This window comes from Larimichthys crocea, chromosome XXI (assembly GCF_000972845.2).
Source record: "Larimichthys crocea isolate SSNF chromosome XXI, L_crocea_2.0, whole genome shotgun sequence".
NCBI lineage: Eukaryota > Metazoa > Chordata > Actinopteri > Sciaenidae > Larimichthys > Larimichthys crocea.
Window position 1 is genome coordinate 16391406 of NC_040031.1, and position 26827 is coordinate 16418232.

The 26827-nt window shown below is 40.7% G+C and overlaps 1 protein-coding gene across 1 annotated transcript; it reads left to right on the forward strand.

Moving 5' to 3' along the window:
* The first annotated feature begins 2450 nt into the window (after positions 1-2450).
* fbxl22 (F-box and leucine-rich repeat protein 22) lies at positions 2451-7985 on the forward strand. Its single transcript, XM_010746411.3, has 2 exons — positions 2451-2888; positions 6699-7985. Exons 1-2 carry the CDS (start codon positions 2551-2553, stop codon positions 7045-7047), a joined length of 687 nt encoding a protein of 228 aa, XP_010744713.3. The 5' UTR covers positions 2451-2550; the 3' UTR covers positions 7048-7985.
* The last annotated feature ends 18842 nt before the right edge of the window (positions 7986-26827 follow it).

Below are 26827 nucleotides of genomic sequence, written 5' to 3' on the forward strand. Positions count from 1 at the left end.
TATCTGTCAGTGTCATCCTTCTCTAAAACCCGCTCCTTTTGTAGTGATCTAACAAATCCATTACCACAACTAGACATCAGGGAGCAGACATTTCTACCATTACTCTACAGGGTGTTGGGTCTTCCTTTGGTAAATCATTATAGTCATAATATAATAATAATAAAGGTCTAGCATCATGCTACCACATTGCCTCATAAAAATCCAAGTTTCACCTTTGAATTTTGCTCTAAATGAATTGTAGTTGAACAAGACTGACACTTCAGAAACTCATTCACTTGAAAAACTGATAATCAAAGAATCCTTTAAAACATTTTCCAGGTATTTTATGAGTCTTACCAAGTATTTACTGTTTGTCCTCGTCTTAAACAATGAATTGATTAGTCCGAGTAATTTACTGATAATGGAAAAAAAATAAAAAATAGTTGCAGCCCTAAATAAAATACAAAACCTTTCATTCTTCCAGCAGACTGCAGCTCAGTCTTCTTTGTTATTCAGTGGTTTGTTGTTAGCAACATGCACAAACTGATGTCAATGTTAGGAACTGTTCCTTCCCGTGCCGTTCATTTTGTAAGACGGACACATTCACCCCTGGAGGTACATTGTGTTTATATACTCAATTTAATTGTCCTGACACCCTTATTATGGCTTGTAACACCCTTTTATATGTCCAAGTATGACCTTAGAAAAGAGAGGACAAATTTTTAAACAAGCCTTTTTTTTTTCCCCCTCCATTATTTGTTGTTTTTCTCTTCCCTCTAGCGAACGTCACCACCCACCCACACCCCCCACACATGCACACACACATGCACACACACACTCTGGGGATATGTGCCAGCCAGTCAGCCTTCTCGCTCAGGCAGGAACAAGCACTCCTGTATGATGAGGAACAGCTGCTCTTCCTTGCCTGCTCACAGGTGGCTGTGGGCTACTCTCTCTCTCTCTCTCTCCATTAATGACACGAGTGGCCTGTGGCCAACACAATCCACTTTTCTTTCTTTGCTGAAAGCTAGCTCACAGCTGCTAATAATGAGCTCTCGTTGTATTGTGTTTGTCAGATCAGAAGTTCTGGTTAAGGGCATCATGACACGGTGAGAAACAGTACATTGTGTAATCAGCCTCCCTACAGTGGCATTTCCCAATGTCCTGCATTCCTTTTACTCATTGGTGATAACAAGTGGAACAGGACATAACTGGTAATACAGTGTGGAGTGATGACATAGATAGAATTGGATTTTGTCTTTCAGCCGTCTCAGTATGTCCTCTGTGCTCCGACTGAGCAATTTCAAACACAATGAGTCATAGTTCGCTGTGTTCCTTTAGGCAATGTCCTCCGTAATGCTGTTTGTGACTTTCACTCCCATGAAGAGTTTGCCAGGTTTAGGTGGTTGAAATGATGATGTTCTGTAATTATCTTGATTATAATGCAACAAAGTTCTAAGATCTCTAAAGTGTCATTAAACTTGATGTGTCAGGCCTCCATTTATTCCAGTGTCTTCTACTCTTAAATACTCCTTTTGTAAAAATAAATGCATGTTAATTGTTGTTGATACTGTGCCAAGAGGCTCGTTCAACACATTGTAATTTATGCGTCTTGATATTGCTGTACTGGACTGAAATATATTTTTAAAGGTCCAGTGTGCAGGATCTAGTGGCACCTAGCAGCCACTAGATCTCCTTACCCTCTTCTTCCAAGCATGTCGGAAAAACTCTGGCTGAAAAATTCACATAAAAAGCAAAAGACTATAATCTAGATCAGGGTTTAGTTTGTCTGTTCTGGGCTACTGTACAAAAATGGTCGTTCAACATGGTGGACTCCATGGAAAAGGACCCGCTCTAACTGTAGATATAAAGGTTATTATTCAGGTGATTATACACTAATGGAAACATGCTAATAAACGTTGTTATAAATTCAATTCCTGCTTCTATCTTTAAAAATTGTAATAGAATTGGAATAAAATGCTAACCAGTTGAAGATCACCTACAGACACGTTTTAAAACATCAGAAATACTCTTACTTCTAAATCTTCCAATCTTAAAATAACACCTACTCCTCCTGCATTTAACAAATAATAAATATTAACACAGCCTTCTAGTGTCAAACACACAGTTCTGCACAGGGAAGGTCAAACATCCAAGTAAAGAAACTTTATATCAACACCAACTGAGCCTTTAACTATCTGCAGGCCTGCTGTGTTGCAGTATATTCTGGTGTTTCTCTTTTTAGTGTCACTCAGTGCATATCTCCATCTGAGAACTAGGCCATGGCAGTGTAAACATCTGGCTCAATACACGCTGTCTGTTGAGAGCTGTGACAGATGGAAAGGGAGCGTATGGCTCAGACTCTTCCATCTTTGACCGTACCGGCAGTTGTCTTCCCAAAATAGCCTGCACTCCCCGGCCTTATATGTGCAGGCCTCCAGCGCGTGCCTGAGGAGGCATCATGTATCTAGGCCACACAATACGGGCTGCAGGCTCATTGTTGCTGCTTACCAGCAGGCCTATCACCACTCTGGGGACGAGACCTCTCTTTCTGTCTTGGGACTGCTCACCATGCATCTCACCCAGCTCAACCGTGAATGTCTCCTTCACCTTTTCTCTTTCCTAGACAAGGACAGCCGGAGGAGTTTGTCCCTTACCTGTCATCAGCTGCGTGAGGTCTTCCTGGACCCCCGGCTCTGGAATCTACTCCACTTCAGCTCCCCATGTCAGCTGAGGAGAGACAACTTTGTGCTGGGACCCTCACTGCGCTACTTGACTGTTTGCTGGTACTCCAGCAGGGTTCTGCAAGTGTGCAACATTGAGGATTGGTTGAAAAGCTCATTTCAGAAGGACATCTGCAGTAAACATGAAAGCCTGGTCAGCACGTTCCTTGCCCATGTCTGCCACACGTGAGTGTTTGTATGTGTGGTTCTGCCTTGCTTTGTTTTGTGTTGGGATGAAAACTGACAAAATATTTCCTCTGGTGGTGGACAACCAGTTCAGAAGTCTGAAACAATCAGCAAAACTTTAGTTCTCCTTGGCCCCCTGCAATTTACCATGTTACCCGCTGTGAAGGTCCTGACCCACAATCTCAAATATGAGCATCATGGATTAAAACTTAACATGAGTATCTTCAAACTAGCCAGGTGTCATTTTGTGCATCCCTGTAGCTGTTTTTCACAGGATGATGCTGAAATATTTAACAGGAGCCTGAGGTCTCACAGTTTTGTGTTACACATCAAACAACGCTCAAACTTTTGTCCTAAAAGAAACGTTACTTCTGGTCAAATGTGTCTTAAGGGCTGATAATAATCGTTTTCCCTGTTTTTCAGGGCCATTCACACCCACCACTGGGAACAAAATTGTTTTCATTTCGAGGCACATGGCTTACTGAAAGTGCCATGTTTAGCTGTAGGCAGCAGGCAAGAAAATCATTAGAAACAGATGGTGTATCCGGAGCTGGCTATAGAGACAGAAAAATGGCACATCTGTGGGACATAAGACTGATTTTATTAACTAGCATAACTGTGGTTGAATATCAAATTATATTTATTGAATAATGTGACAGTAGGATTTGATAGGTCATTGAAACGTATCTCTATTGGCTTTTGGCCTTGTGTGCGTGGCTGGCTGCATGCAGGAATCGGTCTGGAGAGGCGTAATGAGGTCTCTGGATAATTTCTCCAAGGCAGCCAGTAATAACCGTTGATGTGAGGGAGCCTGGCCACCACAGCTGGCTGGGACAAGAGAAGGAAAGAGGGGCTGGCTCATTGTATGACCCTGTGAGGATTTTTCTGTATTGTGAAATCTGAGACGCAAGACATGAGAGCTGCAAGATCCAGTGAAAACTAGAACTACCTACTTTGTCTGGGTTGTGTATCTCTACGCCCTGAAGGGACACTCATTGCATATTGATAAAACCTCACAAAGTGTCTCAGGGAGAAGAAAGCCAGTGCACGTGACAAAGTGGGAGGAGACGCAAAAAAGCTGTGGGGGTGATTTAAAAAAAAAAAAAAAAGAGTGATTTGGCGCAGACCCTCCCAGTCAGCTGCAGACTGGAGATTTACGCAGGCAGGTGGAGCCTACAATTGGCTCTTTGTTGCTGTCAGAGGAATGAACATGTGCGTCTGTCTCCGCCTGCCTCTTCCTGGATACTCCACGCAAACTCTGACGCCAAACTCGTGTCTGTCTTGTTTTGTTTTTTTTTCATCTTCATGGAAAAAACTATAAAACATAGCTCGTCTTTGGGCTTCTTTGTAATGTAGTTTCCAGCGTAATGCCCCTCTAATGCCAGATGACAACATTAAATCAATGATCAAGAAGGAGGTTATTTGATTCATATTATCTTGTTGTCACAGTATTATTAGATTTATACAACATGAGTTAACATGTTCAGCATTCCACGTGCAGTTTGCACTGTGGGTGGCACAAAACATTGAAGCTGTTATGGTGAAATAGCACTCTCCATTCCAATATCTGATATGCATCGTGTGAATAAATTGATGTTTTCTTTTTTCAAAACAAGCACAAGCACGACTTTGGTTATTATTTTAGTCAGACTAAAGTCAGAGTTCATCTTACAAAATACAGTTTCAGCTGCTTTGAAAAATATTCACAACTAAACTTAGATGCTTGAAAGATCCAGTCCAAACTCTTGACACGCACACTTGATAGAGACCCATCCACTCGAGACCAGAAGCAGCTGAATGTTAAATGTGCACCCTTCAGAGTTCACTGCTAGATAATATGACCAGACAAAATAACAGTTAGGAAACCAAACGGGTCATTAGTGAGATGATTACAGGTCAGCAGTGTGTTGTTCTGCTTGTGCTTAGCTCAGACCAGACTGCCCTCAGTCCTTTTTTTTTTTCAATGTGAACTACATCACGTCTCAATCCAAAATGAAAAAAGAAGGGAACAGTGCAGACGTTTTTGTAACATTTCTATTGATAGAGATAGATAACCTCGAGGCAAATTATATAATGTGTTTTGCTTTTCCCTTTTATGTTGCAGTAAACAACACAGCAGATTATTCTCGTGTTGTAAATGCCATATTGAGATTTGTTTTGCTTTGGTCTCATCTTTCAAAGAGCTGTAACTGTGCTAGACACAAAAAAGGCAAAGAAGACATCAGTGGGATAAACTTGCCTCGGGGCAAAAACATTAGTATCTTGCAAAACGATAAACAAGGCGTTACACAAACAACACATGAAATCAAACCAGATGAGAGAGTTCCTCTGCATACAGTAGCTAGTTTTGTCTAACAGTGGTGGTTCTTTGATAACCAAAAAGTTTCAGATTTAAAATCAAAATTATTTATCAGCTGGTGCATTCCTGTAGGTGAGGGACAATTTTGCACATGAAGGACAAATAAAGAGATAAAAACAGATTACCACCACAAGAGGTGCTACTAGAAGCCAGGTCCTACGTGCATAACATTAATCATTACTAAATCTGTGTGTGTGTGTGTGTGTGTGTGTGTGTGTGTGTGCGCGCATGTTGGTATTTGTGTGTGAGAAAGAAAGGAATTTTTTTTAAGGTGGCATGCGGATGATTACACGCTGTAGTTGAAGAAACAAGAACAACACACACACACAAATATCTGTGCAATGCAAGGGGTGGTGCCAAGAGAGGGCAGATTATGTAACAAAGGTTGATGAAGTTTTTATTTTATAGTTGTGTTTACTTCCCTCGTGTACTGCGCTTTCTCTGCCAAGGCACACTAACTGCAGTCATTGTAGTACTCAGCGTCTAAAGACCACACTGGCTTTGAGCTTTTTTCCATTCCACTGCCCCTCCCTCCCTACCCCTTCTTTTTTTTTTTTTTGGTTAATGTCAATACCGTGCAATCACATCTGCTGATAAAGCCCCACAATGGCCTCATGCAACAAAGCAACAGGGCACGTGGATTGACTTGTGCCGCCTCATGTTCAGAGGTTACTGGGACAGTACCCTCAATAGTTGCAGGCAACTGGAATATGTTTGGCTCACATGTGGCAAAGTGGTAAGATTATGTAAGTCTTTATGTAATCTGCGTCAGTGAACGTGAATGACATCCTCGATCTGTTGCCATCACAGTTCATCTGCCAGCTCTACGCTGCCAGTCTGCCAGTAGGTTGCAGTGCTCTCCTGATACTGGTTGCGGTTAACACATGCATTTTTTTTTTTTCCATCTTGACTTAATTCCCACAAAATTAAGCATGAGGAAATGCATTTTTGTCATGCTATAATTCATCAAGCATCCTGTAATTGTTCTGTGCAACAACGCCATGCTCTATTTATTCACAAAAGCTTTTTGAGGACGGAAACACATGAGCCCAGTGGGACAGTGTGTAAAGAAAAGATAGCATGGTCTTGGTATTAAACTGCTCGATCGTTAAACGGATCATGTTGCTGCCCTTTAGTGGTGTTGTTTACATCTCATTCACGTATAGATCAGATCAGACTTGTGATCTATATAGGAGCTCCTCTGTTTTCTGATTCTATTCAAGAGACCTGAAGGTGATTCATCTGAAATGAAGCACACACACAAACAGTATTGGTTACTCAGAGCTAGTCCTTACCCAAACAAACTAATCCCTCTGTACTACAGACTACAATATGTCCTGAGGCGTGATGAGTAAATATGACACAACGGATTTATGTAATGTTGTACTCCAACACGTGTGGATGTCTGCCTTTTTTGTTAATGGTGTTACTGACTGCTGTCTGTGCCACAGGTGTCCCAACCTGCGCTCACTAACCCTGTCTGGCTGTGGACACATTACTGATCAGGATGTGATCTCAATGCTGCAGAGCTGCAGGAAGCTGAGCTGCCTCCACTTGGAGAATTGCGTCCGCATCACAGACTGCAGCCTGGAGGGTGTGGCAGCTCATGGAGACAGTCTGGAGGAGGTAAAGGTGGACTTCTGCAGGAACATCACTCAGGCGGGCCTGCAGGCTGTCAGAGAGAAGAGGCCGAACATCCAGCTGAGTGCAGAGAGGAGCGCTGACATGATCCCTGACAGCAAGCCTGAGGAGAAGGTGCCGCTCAGGAGGACACTGCAGAAGCTCCTGCAGTTCTCTTGATGGAAATAGCATTCACATCCTTTCACATGGACCGCAAGAAAGAGAATTTTATGGACTGTGATACTTTTGTTCTGATTTGTATTTATGTTAAACACCCTTTTTATATACATTTTTATATTACACATTTTGAGTCTTCCTCACAAAGATGTCTCTATTCCATGTTATCCTCACTAGGAAAGATTCCAGACACAATACGGTCTTAGGGGTTAAATTGCGATTTCATATGTGAGGAGGCTCTGTGGTTTCACTGTTACCATGAGCATATCATCAGATATCATTTGACAAGCTCTGAATATTTAAACACCACTGATAGAATATGATGAAATCTTTCCGTGCACTAACAACTGGTGTGCCTATTTCATGAATCAAACTGTTTTGTTTTTGTGTTTTTGTTGTTTTTTGCGAGAGCACTTTTTTTTTGTGCATAAAGCATTCATTGTAGTGAAAGAAGTCCATTGTCCTCTGTGGGGAGTTTTCTGCTGAAAAGCAGGAAGTTGGGGAAATATGCTTATTCAATATCTTGTCGCATAAATAACAGTAACAGAACAAAAGCTGTGTGGTTGCACTGTGTGCTCTGTATCGGTTACGGTAAGACGTGTCAGAGCTTAGAGGGCAAAGTGTCCTGATCTGTGATTAGAATCATGTTATATAAGACTGTCAGACATCTGAAAGTAGGTTGATTGCCATGTGACAAATTTATTGCCGGCTGCTGGTGCATGCTGCTCACCGTCCACTGACTGCAGCCCCTAATAAATAACCATATGTCTTAAAACTTTTTTCAGTCCTACCAAAATGTGTTATTCAGATATTTATATATACTAAGACAGCAACACTGTGTTTTTCTATAGACCTTGTTTTTTTTTTACTCAGTGTGTTGTTTTGTTTTCGTGTATTTATTAAAAGACAATTCAATTGTTTTCTGATGGACAGTTTTTTGTTTTGTTTTTTTATTTAAACTGAATGTGAATTTGGTTCTTGTTAATTAGACACTTTCTCTCAGCATCCAAAATATAATCTAAGTAAACTATTCTGATGTGTGAGTTTGTTCTGTTAGACAAATTAAAGGGCCAAATGAAGTCTGGAGGTTAGTTGCTTGGTTACATGAAATAAAATGAGCTGGTGTGAAAGGTTTGGGCTACAGGATTAATTTCAAAAATACCATTTGGATTTAAGTCATTAAGCAAACATGAATCAAAACTGATAGGAGTGAGTCACGATCTAATCATGCTGCTGCCTTCTATTTCCTCCTGTAGACACATGATATCTCTATAGTATGCACCAGGTGTACTGAAAACTATGATGACAAAAGACAGCCCACACGGGTGGGGTGAGGGTAATATAGCATGTTTTAATATACAGCAATGTGTTGTTTTTCCAACAAAGAAAGCCCCAAACCAACTACATAAATATACCTGTTATTGAGGAGAGCCAGAGGCTCACTGTTTAGAGCCCAGACAGCAAACATATTATTATTCGTTATAAAGAAAAATGCCTTAATAGCAAAGTGCTCGTGAGGATAGATCGTGAAGAGTTAGGAGTTCCAGGTGGGGAGACTCCTGAGGCACATCCGGCTGCCTACAGCTCTCCAACACAATAAGAGGACTCAGCTGTAGACATGTTACAGCACGACTGTATAAAAGCGTCACTCCTCTGCTTTTTTTCCACCACAGGCAGGTTTTTTTTTTTTTTTAATGCTTGTATGATTTCAAAAGAAGACAATCCTGAAAGACCTGTTGCCCAGATGCGTGTCCTTGAAAGCACTGCCTTTTGCTGTGCAAGCTATTCAATCAGAGGCAGCTGCAGCCCTTTTGTTAGCTCGCCAATACTGTTGGGGGTAACATTGTATGACCTCTCATTTGTACAGTTTCTTCAGTTCCAAATAATGTATCCATGTGTAGCCTTCGGTCTAATGTAATCCAGTGATTTGCACCTGGACAAAAGGGCAATTTGTGTCTGAAAAGAGTGGCTACTGTGTTCAATGTCATCCTATTATACCGTGAGAGAAAGTCGCACTGTGAGTTGAACAATCATTTTCCCTGTGTGATTTGATAATTAAATCATTGTGCAGAGGAAACACATAGCTGTTTTTGAGATCTCAAACATTTAACAAAATCCAAAAGTCCACTCTACTTTGCTGTTCTCAGCAATGGTTGTTTTTATTTTGCTGCACAAAGGACAGTTCATGAGAAAACTGGTGCGAGATCAAATGTGGACACCCACATGTGTCTACTGAGAAGGGGCTCAGACTTGTTTAAGCAAATCTGCCTGAGGTGAAACATGCTGGATTTTTGGGAGGTTGGGGCTAACTATGTCTTCAAACAGACCACACATTTCACTTACATCCCTGCTTGATGAGAACAGTCTGCTCTGGTTCATGGTTAAAAGAGGATAAGTTCAATACAGTGCCAACAGATTTCTGGCTGAAGAAACAGTTGAGAGGAAACATTTCATCTTTATGACCTGCTTCAGAAGACATGTTAGGGAAAAAATGACAGACTTAGGACAAACTGCCTGAGGAGCGTTGCAGCTGAAACAGTGTAGGATGTCACATAGCTGGTTTTCTTTTTTTCATTTTCTGTTATGTAACTCTGCATCCACTTGTTTGCTGATATGCCTTTCATAATACTTTAGTCAAATAACCCATCAAACACTCCCTGAATCAGTGGTGAAGAGGTTTTCATAGGTATTAGTGAAGTAAGAATAATGACTCAGCATATGTTTTGTTTGGAAAATCTTCATTTCCAAAGTAAAAAGTAAGAAAAAGTGTTATATTTGTCCGTAAAAGGTAGTGAAGTAGAAGTGAAAAGTAAAATTGTATGTTATTACAGTACTTGCACAACTTCAAGAATAGAGAGAGAACAGACCCTGGGCCTTCACTGACATGTGGTTTGATACATCTGAAGGGAAAAAAAGGCTAATTTTAAAGGATTGATTAAATTTGTTACTCTTGCTCCATTAGAATACCAAATTTCATTAACACATTTTAGCCAAAGGAAACAGCTATCTCTTTAATCATTTTAATTAGCTGCTCTCCACAAGTGGCATCATGCGGAGAGATGAGAGACCACGATGTTAATGACGTGGCTTTTTTTTCTTTGTGCATTTAGTTTGGCAGACGCGCTTATTATTTTAATGTCAATCACATTAAAATAATGTGTGTTGAAGAAGTCTATATTTTAATAATTCATTTGTTATTTTAATTTTTGTGTTTTAGAATCTGATGCTAAACCAGGTTCCTGGTAGGTAACAACAACAAACCTGGTAGCATATCAAAAGAAAAACACACCAATGTTCAGACTTTCAGAAAAGTTACAGGAACTGCAATATGAGGTATTCTTGTTTCTTGTGAAAACTGGCATTTACATTAGCTACAATGCAACTTGATTGCTTACAGCTATTCGGGAGATTCTGGTGTGTTCAAGCTGTAACCTCTGTGGCTGTGAAGCCAAAAACTGCAGTTCATCAAACTGCCACTTGAGGCTAGCTACTAGAAGTGAGTCAATCTCCATAAGCCCCCATGTTAAAATGTCAAATTTCACAGCAGAAATAAACATGTATACAGGTTTCTGGTAAAAAAAAAAAAAACTAAACTGTTTTGGCTTCTCTAGCCTGCCTCACGTCCACCGATGATACACGAATTTGATACGATATCCGTATTTATACTCTCTATGGGTGTGTTATGCTAGTAGAGACTAATGTAGTCTGGAGTTTATACTGGAGCTGCTAGCATTAAGCAGATATGAGGAGTGGGCCACAGAGGTCTGGTAAGGTCACTTCTTTCAAACTCCAAAACCCCCATATTTTCATTTTGAGACTTTCAGTCTTCAGCCCCAACCAACACAAATGATCAGATTTCACATGGCTCCCTCTGGAGCCACAATATTTTATTCAACTTTTTCCACATATGCAGTTGTACTCTCCAAGACCTGTAAACAGACTCTGATGTGTAAAATCCCCTTCACTGAAATGTTGTGGACCACAATAACAAATACCTTTAACCTTATGTAACCTTCTGCTGCAGCCTCTGAATGAGTTTAAACACAGCCCAGTGAAGTCAACGGTTACAATCTTTAATACCTATGACATGGAAATCCACAGCAGAGCCTGACATTACCGTGTATGTTCTGTAAAACATGCACAGACTATGTTGTCTGATGTGTAGTGTACTAAAAAAATAGAGAAAGCCTAAACAATTGTTCTAAAGGCTCATCCAGACGGTGCTGTACGGTGGTTATTATCAGTGAGGTGTAGTATATCAACGTACATAACGCAGCTTTAAAATATAGTAAACAACACTTCATCTGGCTGGATTGAAAAAAATGTGAATCTGTAGTGTAAAAAGACAGTTAATCTAACTAATAACAGTTTTTTGGGTGAAAAAAATGCAACGTAGTCTGCATCCTGCTGTTAACAAAGCAGATAATTACAGCAGATGGTCTCAGGATGGCAGCAGTCAAAGGGTGTTATCTTAAGGATTCATGTTAGGAGAAGGCCTTTGTGGAACTAGTAGCACTAGCCTTTCCCCTGTGTGAAATATGAGCTGATAAGGACAGGATGCTGGTTGTAATAGAGGGAGCAATGGAGGTAAGGGGAAAGGGGTAGCCATTTGAGCCCTGAAACCTGAAATCAGCAGTTTCCTGACAGCCTTATAAGGTCAGCCATGGGAGTCAGCCAGTATCCAGACACTGGAGGGGAAGAGGAGGAGGAGATGTAGAGGTTTCAGCAGATGGAAGGGAAGGAAAAGAATTTCTGTTTTTTGAGTACTTTGTGTGTTTGTGAATCATAACCGAGTGCTTGTCCAGTGGCTCTGTTTCTTCTTCTTGAACTCCTTCACCTCAGAGGACATCTGAGCCTCGCGGTGATATCAGATGCAGAGTCATTTGGCTTCAGTGACTAATCAGTAACTGTGCTACTTTTTACAACCCGAAGCTTTATGTCATTAGAGTCTAGAGTATCGGCTGTAACCTAAAACTGTACACTGGCTACACTGGGGATGACTAATGTTGTCTAGACAACAGAAGCATGTGTTATCTTCTCTTGTATGAGGCATGGCCTATCATACGTTCTTCAGTACCTCTGTTATCCCAAGTAAATATTCATGTAACCAGGCACATTTACGTCTTGAGCTGATCAAATACGTCTATCAAAGTCTCTGTACAGTGTCAGTGCAAATAAGACATGCTGGTACTGGATTCAAAACTGAATTTGGAAAACTAATGTCGACATTTTTTTCTTCATAGGATCACTTTTGCTGCCATTTTGTAATTGTAAATATTATGATATATTATTATTGTCGCCCCCTATGTCTGGAATGTAATGAAGTTTTTTAAATTATACTTTACTTGTATTTCCATACATTGCTACTTTATATTTCTATTCTACAACAGTTCAGTACTAAAATTTATAGGATTAGTTTCAGTTATAAATATGATCATTCTGATGTGCAGATTAAATTAACCAAGAATATATAGCAGGCAATTAAAATAAAGCCAGTTGAGATATATATATTATATATTAATTAAAACTTGGACATTATTGCAACCATAATTAAATCATGTTCTACTTAATGAGTACTTTACATTTGATACTTTAAGTACATGTTGCAGATAAAAGTCTTCTTTTCTACTTACATACTTTTGCTTAAACTCTTCATTGCAGGACTTGACATTGTGTTATTGTTATTTCTTTATTTTAATAAAAGACCTAAACACTTCTTCCAGGTCACAGTGTAGATGCAGGTGGATTCCTATCTGGCAAGGGAAGATCTGAAGTCTGAAAGGGCCCACATGAACATGGAATGTTGACAAATGTTATCTGGAAAACAGACGCATGAAGTGACGAATGGAAACGTCTTTGAACATCTGTTCAGTACGTACTGTCGCAGGCCGATGAGAAATGCCGTCCTGTTAAGTCTCACTTTAAATGACATTTTGGTGCAGTGTTTCTCGCATTTGTGCGCTTCAGTGCTTCTATGTGCTATCTTGCACCTGCTCTGGTAGGTGTGAGCGTGTCCTCTGGGTCCAGATTGCAGATGGAGAGACAATTTTCATAATGTAGCAAAGCTTTGAAGCCCCTCCCCTGTCCTAGCATACTTTATTCTCTATATTTCCTACTGGAGTAACTCAAAGGCTCCTTGCCTGAGGCCTTGGTCCTGAGGTAGCTCTCTGGAGTATTCCTTGTGACTGAGGCCACAATTGAGAATTATTGAGGGAGCTGTAGTCTTTCATAGCAGAATGTGTATAAATATATATATACAGTATATAAATCTAGTTATGATGATTCAAATCCAAGACACACACAGGATTATATTTAGATTTGAAAACACTGCACATTCAAGTCTGTCAATGCAGGTTTTATTACCTAAACCTGAGAGCAAAGATTTGTCTTCTTCTCTGCACACACATACTAATATTGGGGTTGAAATGAGATCACGCAGCAGAGATGGAGATAAAAAAAAAAGGAAAAAGGAAGATGCAGAGCAGCATCTTTGCAGAGGGAAGCGTAAAGAGCGGCTCAAGGACACATGGAGTCGAGGGTAGAGACAATGTTTATGTCTATCACAACATGGCAGCCAAAAAAACAAAGGAAATAGCACAGGAGCAGAATCACAGACGGAGGACTGACTCAGTCTCTCACCTCCCACTTTCACATGCTGTGAAGCTGCATTGCCGTCGTGAGCTTTACCGAATGTACACTGTGTCCTGAAGTTTGATTTACTGGTAAAGAGTGAAATGATACTATATTAAAAAATTCAACACTGTTTTTTTTTCAATCTTCCACAGTATGCTGCCATTGTCCAGGCTCAGTTTCCACAGATTCTTTTAGTGCTGCATCCTTCCTGTCATCATGTAACATGTCTGACTAAAATAGGGAGCCTTCAGTAATCTAATCGGCACACTAATGGCATCCAGAGATAAATCTCTTTCATTTTCTCATTGTCTATATTCAGAGCTAGTCTGTCTCTCTATTTATTATGCTGCAGATTAAAACAAGACCCACTGGTTATTTAAAATTTGTTACAAAACGTGATGTGAAATAAATAGCAGCCTCCTACTTAAGCTGTTATTTTGTCTGTCCATTAAACTGTTCCACATTGGTGTTATTGATAGGCAGCAGAAAGCTCCAGAAATCAACCTATTTTCATAACAATATGTATTTATGCACACATTTCTCTTTCTCCCTCGATACTTTCGGTACGATCTAATAATTCCAAATTTGATTTCCCTGTGGTTCTTAGCTAACTTGTTTTGGCCCGAGGCACACACGAAATAGGAGGCAAGAGCACACAGAAGTGGGGCTACTGTTCCCCTGTGTGCCAGAGGATGGGTCTATTTGTGGAGCTATTTCTGTTTCCGTCTGTCAGAGCATCCACAAAGGCTGCCGAGCTCCGGCCAGAGCGCATGTGAGGGAGTAACTGGAGCACCAAAGGGGAAGACAGTGAAGACACCGATGATGATCTTTGGCTGAGCTTAAGGCAAAGACAGAATCAAACACAGTGCAGAGATGTGAAGGCACACACTGAGCTGATATTGTATACCTTGTGCTATCTGCTTGTCCCCCATGTGGCCTGGTAATTAGACAGGCAATAAGGCCCTCTGTGTCGGCTGTCGATCACAGCATCTACAGAGAGGCTGCATACTTGGATCAGGCTGTGTATCCAACTGGTCGCACTCCGCAGGGGATGTAGGAGGACAGCCAGCCTCCTCTGACGTTAGCATGGATGGAGGACAGAGCAGCAGATGACATGTGCAAATAGGAGTGGGAGGCTGAATGGAGCACGTTCGTGAGTCACAGCATGGGCACATGAGCGTGCTACTTATAATGGCAGGCTTTCAACTTGAATTCATCATGCATTCACTCTCACTGTTGTCAGCACCCAAATTGCACGAGGGATATGGATGGAGGGGATCAGAAACACAGAGAGCAGTAATGGGTGTTCGGCCTTGGTGAGCACAGCAACATCAAGCTGTTGTTTTTGTACAAGTACGAGTAGCTGTGAAACTGTCCTCGCAGACCTTCGTGCTTGTAAGGTGATCTGGTGAATGGATACTCAATGTGATCATTGACCTGTCTGTCCAGTCCTGATTAATGTCCAGATCTGTTAACCTGGAAGTGAACTGATGGGATCTCTACTGGTTTAGCAAGCTTTGGTTTAGCCCTGCTCAGACTTTATCATCATTATTATCGTGGTGCTCATCTTGTCGGGTGGAAATTAATAAAAATTTAAGATTAGTAGAAGTAGTAATATATCAGTGCATAAACAGAAGTGCAGAATTTAATATCTTACTTAGTTTCAGCTAAATGTGCTTAAAGTAATGCTGAATGCCACCTTTCATAGAGTTAAATACAATATAGCATTATTAATTGATGTGGTTATCAGTGAGATGGAGCTGGTTTTTAAACTGATTTATAGTGTACTGGCCAACTGCAAAATATTAAATCCTAATGAATCCTTTTGTGCCTGTTACTGAATCATAAAACCTATTTTCCAGAGCACTAAGACCATTTTAATTGTAACTGTTCGATTATAGACATGAGTATCTACAAAGTGTTGCAGCACGAGGACCAGTGTGTAGGATTCAGTCCATCATGTTGAACAATCATGTTTCTACAGTAGCACAAACAGACAAATAAAACACAAGCTCTAGATAAGGCCTTTTGTGTTTTTTGTTGTTGTTGTTTTTGTTTTTTTGCACTTTTCATGGCCACCATAGTTTCACCATCTTAATGCTAGTAAGGATGGGGTGAGGTGAGCAGGTTGCAATCAACAAGTACAGTGCTAGATTCCTCTATATCCTAGACATTGGACCCTTAGTTGTAATTATGAAAAAGTTGATTGGCATTAAAAATGAGGTGTGTGTTTTTTGTTTGAGAGTAACAGCAAATAGTAACTTTATCCATGATGTGGTTGTTGAGTAAAAAGTACAATATTTCCCACTTAACTGACTATGAGTGTTACATTGAAGTACTTCGAAACTATACAGTACTTGAGTGACAGTCCTTTACTAGTACAATTACTTTCCACCACTGGTTATCTTTAACACCTGAAGCACCTCTTAGAGAACGCTGCGACCTCTGACCTCACTCACATGATTTTTCCAGATGATATATGGCAGAGCTGTGACATTTTAGCTGGCTCGCCGAGAACGTTTTAGAAAATGAATTCTCTGACAGGTCATGCTAGTCCTCACATTTTTACATTGTGTCTTGTTACATTCCACTCAAAAGACGATGTCAAAGGTAAGGTCAGGCGTGGTAAAAATAGCTCTAGGTCTCTTTTGTCAATACCTTGCTGCAGAAGCTCGGCTGAACGAATAGGGACTTGAGTTTTGTAGTACTCAGAATAGTAAATTCTGTAGCACACTATTGCATATCAATGCTTGTTCACCAATGACATGATGGAAAACTACATCACATGTTTAAAAACTGGCAAAACTTGAGGTACTTAAACTTTTCTTCAGGGTTGACATTATGCAGACATTTATGTCTACGTTCAACATTTCTTTCTAGCATAGAGTTACTCACTGAGTAAATCTGAGACATTAAGTTCAATAAATAAATGTCATGCTATGGCAGTCATGCTGACAGGTGTTTAGAAGTTCAATCCACAGATTAATTAATGACATGTCACTGTTTATTTTGGTTTACTCTTTCACTAATGAGAGCTTTTGTAGTTTTTTTTCAATTGTATCATCTAGCACAGAGTAAGTAGCTGACAACGTTTATCCAACTCCTTATATTATAGGTAAAGAAACATTTTGGGCACATTTTTGCTTCATTGCTCAAAGTATAAAATAAAGTGATGGCCAAGAAATGTGGGTTGGAAAGGAGAAAGAGAGAGGAGGCTGACATAACAAAGGTCCACAGCCAAATTCGGAAACATTGCATTAACGTGGTACCTATCTTAGACTTCCAGGCCACTTGTGAAGTTTGCCTGGGTTTTTTTTAGCAGTGCTACAGTACTTGCTGTATAGATTAAACTGAATACTAATAGACAGTTTATGGGCAGAAACTGACCTTGGATTCAGGAATATTTATGACCAATTTTCAACTTTATTCACACTCGAAAAAAAATCTAAAACGTATACCCAGCAGACCCAGAAGCATACTAATAGGCTAACTGTTTGTTTCTACCAGCAGCTCTAAAGCTCACTTAGTATATATCTTATTTGTTTAATGTGTACAAAAACTGAAGTGTGAAAATTCATAGTTTTATGCACAATTATATGCTGGACTGTCAGAGCCATGTTAGCTTTTTCCCCCTGTTTCCAGTCTTTATGCTAAGCTTAGCTAACACACTGCTGATAGCAGCTGTACATATTTAATGACAGTGGTATTTTATTTGACTTTCGGCAAGGAAGCAAATAAGCGTATTTCTTAAAATAACAAGCTGCCAACAGAGTCTCTATCTGCCTTTAGATCAGCGATTGAGTCAGAGATTAAAAATGACCTTTACATCTACAGTATGTGTGTATATGTGAGAGTTAGGTCATAGCAGAAGGAGGAAATGTCTGTCGTTCCGCAGACGGCTCGGACAAGAGCTCATGTTTTCATAAGGGAAGAACAGAAAAGCTCAACTGAGGCCAAGGACAATAAGAGGTCACTGCGTGTTAAGCAACAGCAAGTGCACAGCCACTTTACTTCTCAAGTGTTTCCGTATCAGGTGCAAGAGATAAACAGCATTATTTCTCACTTTGGGTAAAACTGTTTTTCTTTGAGGTGTTGAAGCTCACTTCCCCTAAATCACTCACAGTAAACTTCCATTTTGGCATAAATCCATAAATAAGATGCTTTAAAAATGATATTACGTAATTTCCAGGTTCAGTTATGAGGCTTTGTTAAGTGGAAACAGAGGGCTTAGAATCCTCACTACTATTCAAAAAATAGTAGACACTAATCCAATAATTGGCAGCTCTTAAAAAATATTTGGGATGCTAATATAAACACATTACCGCACGTGAATCCACACGTACATTTACAAGCACGTACGCACAACAAATGTACAAAAACTCATTGACCTGCTGAAAGCCCAGCCCCCCGCTCTCTGTTTCTCTTTGCTAAGAAATACCAGCTCCCGTGCTCAGCCATCTGTGAACCCACTGACCTTGTGGAAAGGTAGACCTGTAAATTAGCCTAAAACATTTGGCTGAAACCTCCCCGAGGATCAGATGTCAGACTCAATGTGCTTTGCTATGTTTTGAGGCCTTTAGTTCACACCCCTTTACCACTGTGTGTCTGAGAGGTACGTGCCTATGTGTAAAAAAAACTAAATTTAAGTTTCCATTACATCACGTACGCTCCTTACGTAATTATATGGTTGCCTCTGCCTGCTCCTGAAATTTTAGAGCATTATCTAAATATGCAGCATGCTGCTGCTGTCCATTGCTAGAATTGCCACACATAATAAAATGTATTATTTCTTGGTCTGCTCTTGTTGTTACGATTGCAGACGTATCTCAGAGGAAGTTGAGAAGCTGTATGTGGAAAAAATAACCCGCAGTTTCACTACTTGGTCACGTTTTATTGACTAAATGAAAATACCACAGAGAGGATGGGCTTAACTCCAGCCGACTCGGTATGAAATCATGAGTGGAAGTAGAAAGAAAATGTTCTGCTTTATGGGAACAGAAAACATGTCATTTAAAAGTCATGCTGCTTACAGCAAAAGAAGATTTAGAGCTGGATAAATGGTTGTAATGTTGAATGTCCTTGACTGGCTTAGTTCGTGGCTATAAATAATTAGCTGTGTGACCATTAAACTATTTAACCAGGATCCTGCTGAGCTGAGTTCCAACCAATGCTGCGTGAATTCAGACCTCCTCGGAAAGTTAATGGGCCATGGGGGAGGTTTGAGCTAAAATTAGGTAACTGAGTTTCATCCTGACTATGAGATTTGTCAAAGTCCACAGAATCCTCCAAACCTCCACCACCACCACCACCACCTCCCCCGTCACCACTACTCTTTAGGCTGTTGGCGGATTCATTTGCGCTTGACCTAGTTAATGTCTCCGGAGAGATGGAGGAGTAAACACACACAACTGCTTCTCTCCAGAAAACCTGGAATTTTCCACACTTTACGCATCCAGTTCACAGGTCAGCCTAGTGACCACAAACAGGAATGGAGGTGTAGGGGGGAGGGCGGTCACCAGCTTTAACAGCGTGATATCACTTTGACATTACACCAAGCTAGACTGTAGTGGGGTCAACATCGTAATCTAATTAAATAAAACCTTAGCCTTCTTTGTTTATGGTCATATTTAGTTAAATCTTACAGGTCTGTTATCTGTACAACATTTACTGTCTTCATATTCTGTAGCAAAATCTACAGAGAGATTTTAAGATTCATCTTGTGAGATCTCTTTGGTCCTAACTTAAAGCATGAACATGTACTATAAATGGATTAAAAGCAAAATCCTGTGTTTCTATTTTAATACCTTCCCTTATCTTCTTTGTTAATACACTTGTTGTTTTTACCATTCTAGTTTCAACAACAGACACTTTGACGTATCATAACAGGAAAAGCACTGATGTACTTGATAAAAATTAATCACGGCTGCATTCCATTAAGGTGTGGGCCCTGGTGTTGTGCACGCAGTCAAACAAGTCATGGCTGACTATGAGACTTAATGGAGTCTTTGTTAAAGCAACATTTTGTAAGTTTTCTACTATAAAATATCAGATTTTAAATCATATTGATGTTACATTGACTTGTAATCAGGTGTCTCTGTCTTTGCAGCTCTGGGCCCCATACACCTATTCTTGCACTATGTTCCCTTGTACTCTGGGTACAATCACCTGTGAGAAGATAATACACACCACATATTATTTCACTTATTTTGGTGAAACTGGATCATATTTTATAAAATGCCTTTGATTTACAGTTTATTGATGGACAGTTCAGTAACAGATGAGTAGTGCAAAAGCTGATGTTAGCTCATTATTTTATCCAGGCTGCCTGGACTGTGAGCTCAGTAGTGATAGTGTTTGTACCATTTGGTGTTTGGCCATCAGGAGGAGGAGGTTTTCAGGCTGGGATGTGGTTGAATGTTAACAGGGTGCAGAACCAGTGTCATGCCAGAACCGGAGCTGGGCAAGCATGCAATGTCTATGTCTATGGACATAAGAAGCTAAAAAGAGTGTGGGAATCTGGGACTGACTTATAGTCGCTGGCGAGAGCTTCACGAAATAAAAGACTGAAAAACAAACACAGAGCTGGACTTCTTGCTGTTGGACTAGTAAATAATATTAGCTGGCTGCTATATCTCGCGTTGTTGCACTTGCTTGATGTTTGGCTGTTAACAAGTATTCATCAACTCGCTAGTTTTTGATGATAATTAACGTAATCATAACAAATACATGTATGCAATTGTCTATATTTACCACAGTAGTATTACACTGAGGGTCCTAAATCACAAAAATACCAATTTCTACTCAATATTGCTTTCATGTGGTAAGAGGAAACGTCATAGAGGGAAAAGCGAAAAAGTGAAACATCACTGATGGCTCTGTTCTGTTCAAATGCACCAGTAAAAGATGACAGTGTGACAGTGAGTCAGTATGCACAATACAGGACCCTGACACTAAAGTGGCTAAACGGAATTTATCCATTAGTTTTACCTTTTGTTATAACATCTTCCAAGAAAAAGGTCAGTTGGGGTTAGTTTGTTTCAGGGTCCTGAGCTGTGTCTGAAATCACTTCACCGCTCCATATGCAGCATACCAGACACTAAGTTCACTCTATCCTAGGCAGTAAAACTGAGATTTCGAACACTTATAAAGCAGATTTTGGCATCTATAAAATGAGATGCATTGGATTGTGGAATACATTTTGAGATACGTTCATATAAATATTAATGTTTTGCCTGAGGAAGAATGTAGTTGCAGAAAATATTGCTACTGCATTAAAAGGAGTTGTGGTTCCAGTGTGTAGATCTTCGTGTATCTAGTTTTTTTGTTTTTTTTTTATGTGCATGTAACTAGTCCAATCTCTTACACACCTAATTTCTCTGCTCACAAACCCCCCTTATGACCTAAATATGAAATAAGTGTTGTGAAAATATAGTTTAAATAAACAAAAAAATGTCTTATTATTATTTAACTAGTTTTGATGCCGCAGCAGCAGCAGCAGAAAATGTGGTCTGAATCATCCAGACATTTCTTTTTATTGACTGTGACTGCTTACTGTAGCACATACTGTGCTATACTGCACACTGCAGCTCACCTCATATTCAGACTCTTCATCAGCCTCGTGGTGTCTTAACAACAGGAGATTAATACTTTTTGACATTTTTTAAATTGAAGTTTTACAGAAATGTAACATGAAATACTAAGAGCAGGGTTTATTCTAAGAAGTCATGATGCTAAAGATTACATGGAGGAGGGATACATCTGTTTGCACGTGTGTTCTTGTGGGCAAGACAGGATGACACGAGAAAGAGATGTGGGGGTGGCAATAAAAAAGCTGAGGTGACTTACTGGAATATCACAGAAGGAATTAGGAAAGGGAGTGCAAAAAATGTGAGAAAGGGCAGTGAGGGGGTAGGAATAGAATTAGTACACTGTATGTAGAGTGATAGAAGGTGTGTGTGTGTGTGTGTGTGAGTGAGAGAGTGAGAGAGAGAGAGTCACGTGTATGCCAGAATAAGCACATAGCTGCACCAGGGCAATCTCTGGACACAGCAGCCACAGCAGCAAGTCAGACCCTGAGTCCCTTAGATCCTTCATTCTCCTTCCACATGTACTTTTTTTTGTAGCAACACACTTTGACACCTGTCCTCCCCCTTACCTTATCTAACCTCACCCCACTCCCTTTAGGCTTTTCTCTCACTCTCCAGCTCCCAACACAAATCACAACCATTTTGTTGCAATAATTTGTTCTTATTCCCTCTCCTCCGATAAACATTCTCCGATGAAGGTAGGGGGAATGTGAATGACTTCATCTCTGCATACGTGCGTGCGCATGCTCTTTTTTGCAGCTTTACTGGAAATGTACGTTGTTGACACTTGAAAGCCATTACACACACATGTACCGCGTCATTTCAGTTCATGCATAAGAGCAGGTTCAGTAGGTGTCCTATGGCTAAGTATAGGGTGCAATCAACACTTAAGGGTGTCATCTCAGTGTACAAAGGACGTGATGGAGGAGAAGCTCACTCCTCTCTGTGGCCCCTGTTGAATCCCAGTACTGCTCCTCAGAAGAAGGCTGGAGAGGTGCCAGGTACTTTTTTTCACTTTGAAAGGTTGGGATGACATCCAAACAAAAGACCTGTAATCCTAATGTGGGCCTCACAATGTTATGCAAGTGCATTACTGCAGCAGCATAATAATAAAAAATGCATAAAGCCCACATCGAAGCTTTTCTGTTCCTATTGGTAAGGAAAGCAGAAACCTCATACCTGGGGCAGGGCCAAGGACACGTGTTAGCCACAAACAACCCCCGCTATTAAAGAGTTTGTTCTGGATGGAAATTTCTGATGTCTGACTCTTTAACCACACTGTAAAGTGACTCTAAATGGGTGACTAATACATGTGAGCTCCTCTTCTCTCCTCTGACTATGAGATATCTTAAGGTGAAACTGTTCTGACATTGTGCCTCCTGGATACGGGCACCGTGCCCTTCAATCAACATTTGCCTTAAATTTGTAGTAAACTGAATATCTTTGAGTTTTCGACTGCGACTTTAGGGTCTGCTCTAGAATTCCAACAATCAAAACGTCTACTGTTTTCTGATGTTATATAGGCTACATGATCAATTAAGTGAGAAAATGATTGATTGTGAAAAGAAACGAGTCGTGGCCATAATAGCAAGTCCAGAACTTACTTACATGGCACAGCTCCTGTGTGTCCCAGTGAGTGTTTTACTTGCTTATTGCTATAAACTGTGAAAGTAATTGGTCACTCTGTGCATTTGAGGATTACAATAGTCCTAAAAGAATGTCTTCAAAGTCTTCAAACCTCTGAATGTACATGTCTGTGACTGTCTGTGACGTTTCGGGTCAAAATTCAAATGCGCCATGATCATCAGCTCCTCTCCAAGTGAGGTTGGACGGTTGCCTACTAAGAAATTATCAGTCCATATCGCATCACTTCTAGATAGGATCTCTCACTAAAACACCCACATCATGATCCCATAAAAGTGCTAGCAGAGGGAGCGTGGGCAGACCTACATTGGAGATAGATTTGGCGGCTAGCCTGTTGTCAGCAATCTCAAAAGCTCTCCACAGAAAGCCTCACGTAAAGATTTGATCAACCTCTCGAGAAATGTCTATGTCATATCTGTATGTAATGACAACCTAATTAACTGCTTATTTCACATGATCACAACCTTAAAATGAATCTCTACTGGCAGAAAAGTGTAAGTAGAGCAGTCTGTGCTTTTATTAGGCTCACTTTTATTGACTCCTGTGTTTTTTCTATGTCAGAAATCCCCTTATGTAACCCTAACCTTCACATTAAGATTATATTATACTGCTACTGGCTCATAGTTACATCATCTGAAATCAATATTAACACATTTGCTGATGGCAAAGATAAGCTGCAATAACTATGAATCACAAGAGAGCTCGGCCTATCTTGAAAGGCCCTTTTAAAAGTGGAAACCAATACTGAAAAGCCTCAGTCTGCAAAATGTGTATTGGCCTAAGTTCCAGCCAAGTGAAGGAATTATTCAATGTGCTGGGAAGGCAATGCTCGTGGTGAGCTCACAGTCCTCTGCATCATGCGTAGCCTTCCTCATCTGTGCGTGGAGCGCGCAGGCTGGAGCACTTACATAACCCAGTTAAAATATACCCCAGTCACATGTAACGTTCAGCCCTGCAGATAGATATCCCACTGTCGCTTGAGCTGCTTTGGCAGCCATTCAGACATTAGAGAGTATAAACACACACACACACACACAAACACACATACACAACCACAAAAGATTTGACAGTGTTTCGCTGCCAGACATTCACAACTGCCTGCATGTGAACTGTGTGTGGAAAATAGTCAGGGAGCTTTCTCTCTCAGTGAAGCGCATGTGACTGAGTGCGAGTTCGGGAAGAAGCCACAAAGGGAGAGGGAGGGTACGTGACGGGATGCCGGAAGTCCAACCCTTTAAAGTCACAAAAATGCGCCCAGTATCACTTCTCCTCCCGACTACATAACCTCTAACACCAACTCTGAATGCTATTGGCTGAGCCTTGCCACACACAACTGGCACTTCTTTTTTTTTTTTTTTTACTCCCCCTCCCCTCCACACTGTTGCAGTGTGCCCACGGTGCGTGCAGTCACATTTCTGGTGTGTGTGGGTGGGGTTAACTCAGCGCAACTAGCATTTACTGTAACAGGATGACATATCTGGAGGAGTAGTGGAAGACACGTTTTCTAACCAAGATTAACAAGAGTCCAGACTCAGTGAAGCTCTGCCCAAATTATGCAAGAGACACACTTATTTCGATAGTCGTTGATGATTTCAGGTTGTCTGTCAGTCATGTGGAACGTAGATCAATTTCAAAACAAGGGAATTTGTTTTCTGTGCTGAATTTTTTAGATCTGACCTACCAACTTCTGTTTCCACTTAGATAGATAGATGAGTCCAATAAGGTTTTAATCCCTTGTAGAGGCAGACATGCTCAATTTATTTCAAAATATGAGCAGCTGGTCCAAGGCCTTAAACAGAAAAAATGATATATTCATGTTATTACAAAGCTCTGAATTTCTGCAAGGCTGCAGTGATTGGGCCGCGTTGTATCTAGCCAGTGCATGTGTCTTTATGGTGTGATCCACACTGTCATGAATCACATGTTTGTGTTTAAGTTTTGCGTTCCCTTCAGCAGTTTAACTTGTCGTTAACACACGTTATTAACATTCCAGTCGGTCTTCTCCTCCCTCCGAGCTCAAACCAAAACCCGTGCCTGGGTAACACTCTGACTATTAGTGGTGAGTAGTTATAATGTAAGCAATGTTGCGAAAAGCCTGCTGATTGGTGTCCCAACTTAGAGATGTGCTGCACGGTATACAGCCTACACACACACACACACACACATAACTATAGGTCCAGATTTTGGGTACAGCTGTGCATATAACCCAAAGCTACTCATATGTACAGCTCATTACACAGCTGTTGAAAGACGAGACACACACATACATAGTCCCCTGCTAAAATCACCTAAACACTCATAGATATATGTATATGTGTATATGTACACGCCCATATCTGCTTGCAGCATACTTACAGGTAAAGACATGTTCTCTTATTCTACAGTATTCATTTGCAGTGAGGGTCATCTGAGGCAGCTCCACGCCGTTTTCATTGGTTAGCTCTTGCATTAGACACACCACCCTGTCAGAAAACGAGAAACAGATTTCGAAATCTTTAAATTGTACACACATGCATGAAACCCTCAACACGCCACAGAGCCTCCAAACTTTCGTGGTCTATAGGGTGAGGTGTGGCAGCGATGTTCACCCACGCACACGTGCTGCCTCTTTTTTTTTTTTTTTTTTTCTAAAGAGGGATGGTTAGGGCAGATGCTCAGTGTACTGTATGCCCTATAATAAAGTAGGCGTGAGGCTCTGATTTGGCTTTTATTTTTTTTATGAATGAGAGCAGGCGACATTCAGTCTCAGTGGGATACAGAATCAGCCAGCCTCTCTGACAAATTGAAAATCACAGTGCCAGTTTGTGTTGTGTGACTCATCTCCTGATCCTGACAGGAGAATGCTCAGATAAAAGAGGTTCCCTTTGTGAGGAGATTGCAAATTGCTGTTGTTGAGTTTTTCTTTTTTTTTTCTTTTTTATGTGGATGACAAATTGCAGCACAACTGAATGGAGCCAGATTATTGTTAATGCAAAAAATGTTCCCGGATATCACACAGAAGATTTACTGCAACATTTAGAACAATGTGAGATTTAACACATGAGAGAAACACATCCACCAAAAGACATTTGAGCAGCTGTGCTAATCTGATGCTTACATAAATTCAGACATTTCATAATGTGTCTGTAGAGTTTAAAGTGCTACGCGTATGCTTTGATCCCCCCTCAAAAAGAAAAAGAAAAAAAGGTAGATGTCTGTTTCCTGTGCTTTGAAGAGGATGTGATGTACTCCACAGCGACTTGGAAGCCTTGAAGTCAACAAAGGGAAATGAGAGTTTTCTGGGAATCTGTAGGAAGCTCTCGGCCGTCACAAAGTCTGGGGTCACAAGAGGATCTGAGCCTGGGGAGCAGAACGACAGGAGACTGTTTATAGGATGTTTAAAAGATTGCAGGGGGCTTAAAGGACAATTAAAATTCAAACATGAGTGGCTCACTGTGCCAGCAGGCGTGTCACTTCGACCGGCTTTATGGGTGCTCTGGTGTGTGTGGTGGGCTTTCTTCACAGCAGGATGTGATTAAAGGCAGCAGCAGCAAAGAGTAAACCCACCGTTAGGACATAAGGCTATTGGTGCCCTTGTCCTGCCTGCTCTTCACTTTGACGGCAGCACATAAAGCAAAAAAGTAGCCACTCCTCTATGATCACTTGACCACAAAATGCTCTTAGATGCGAATTACCATGGCACGGGCTTGTTACGGAAAGCACTGAGGACAGTCCAAGAAGTCCTCTGTAACCTTTATCCCAGTTATTAAAACAGTCTGGGCAGCGTTTTTTGGCTCTGTAAACATCTCACAGCAGCTTTGTTCACATGTGACCCATTCACTCTGCAGATGGAAAGGAAAGAAATATGACGTTTTACATTCTGTTTGTCCTCATTGTCAATTCAGGCAGAGGAGGAGGAGGAGGAGGAGGAGGAGGAGAGG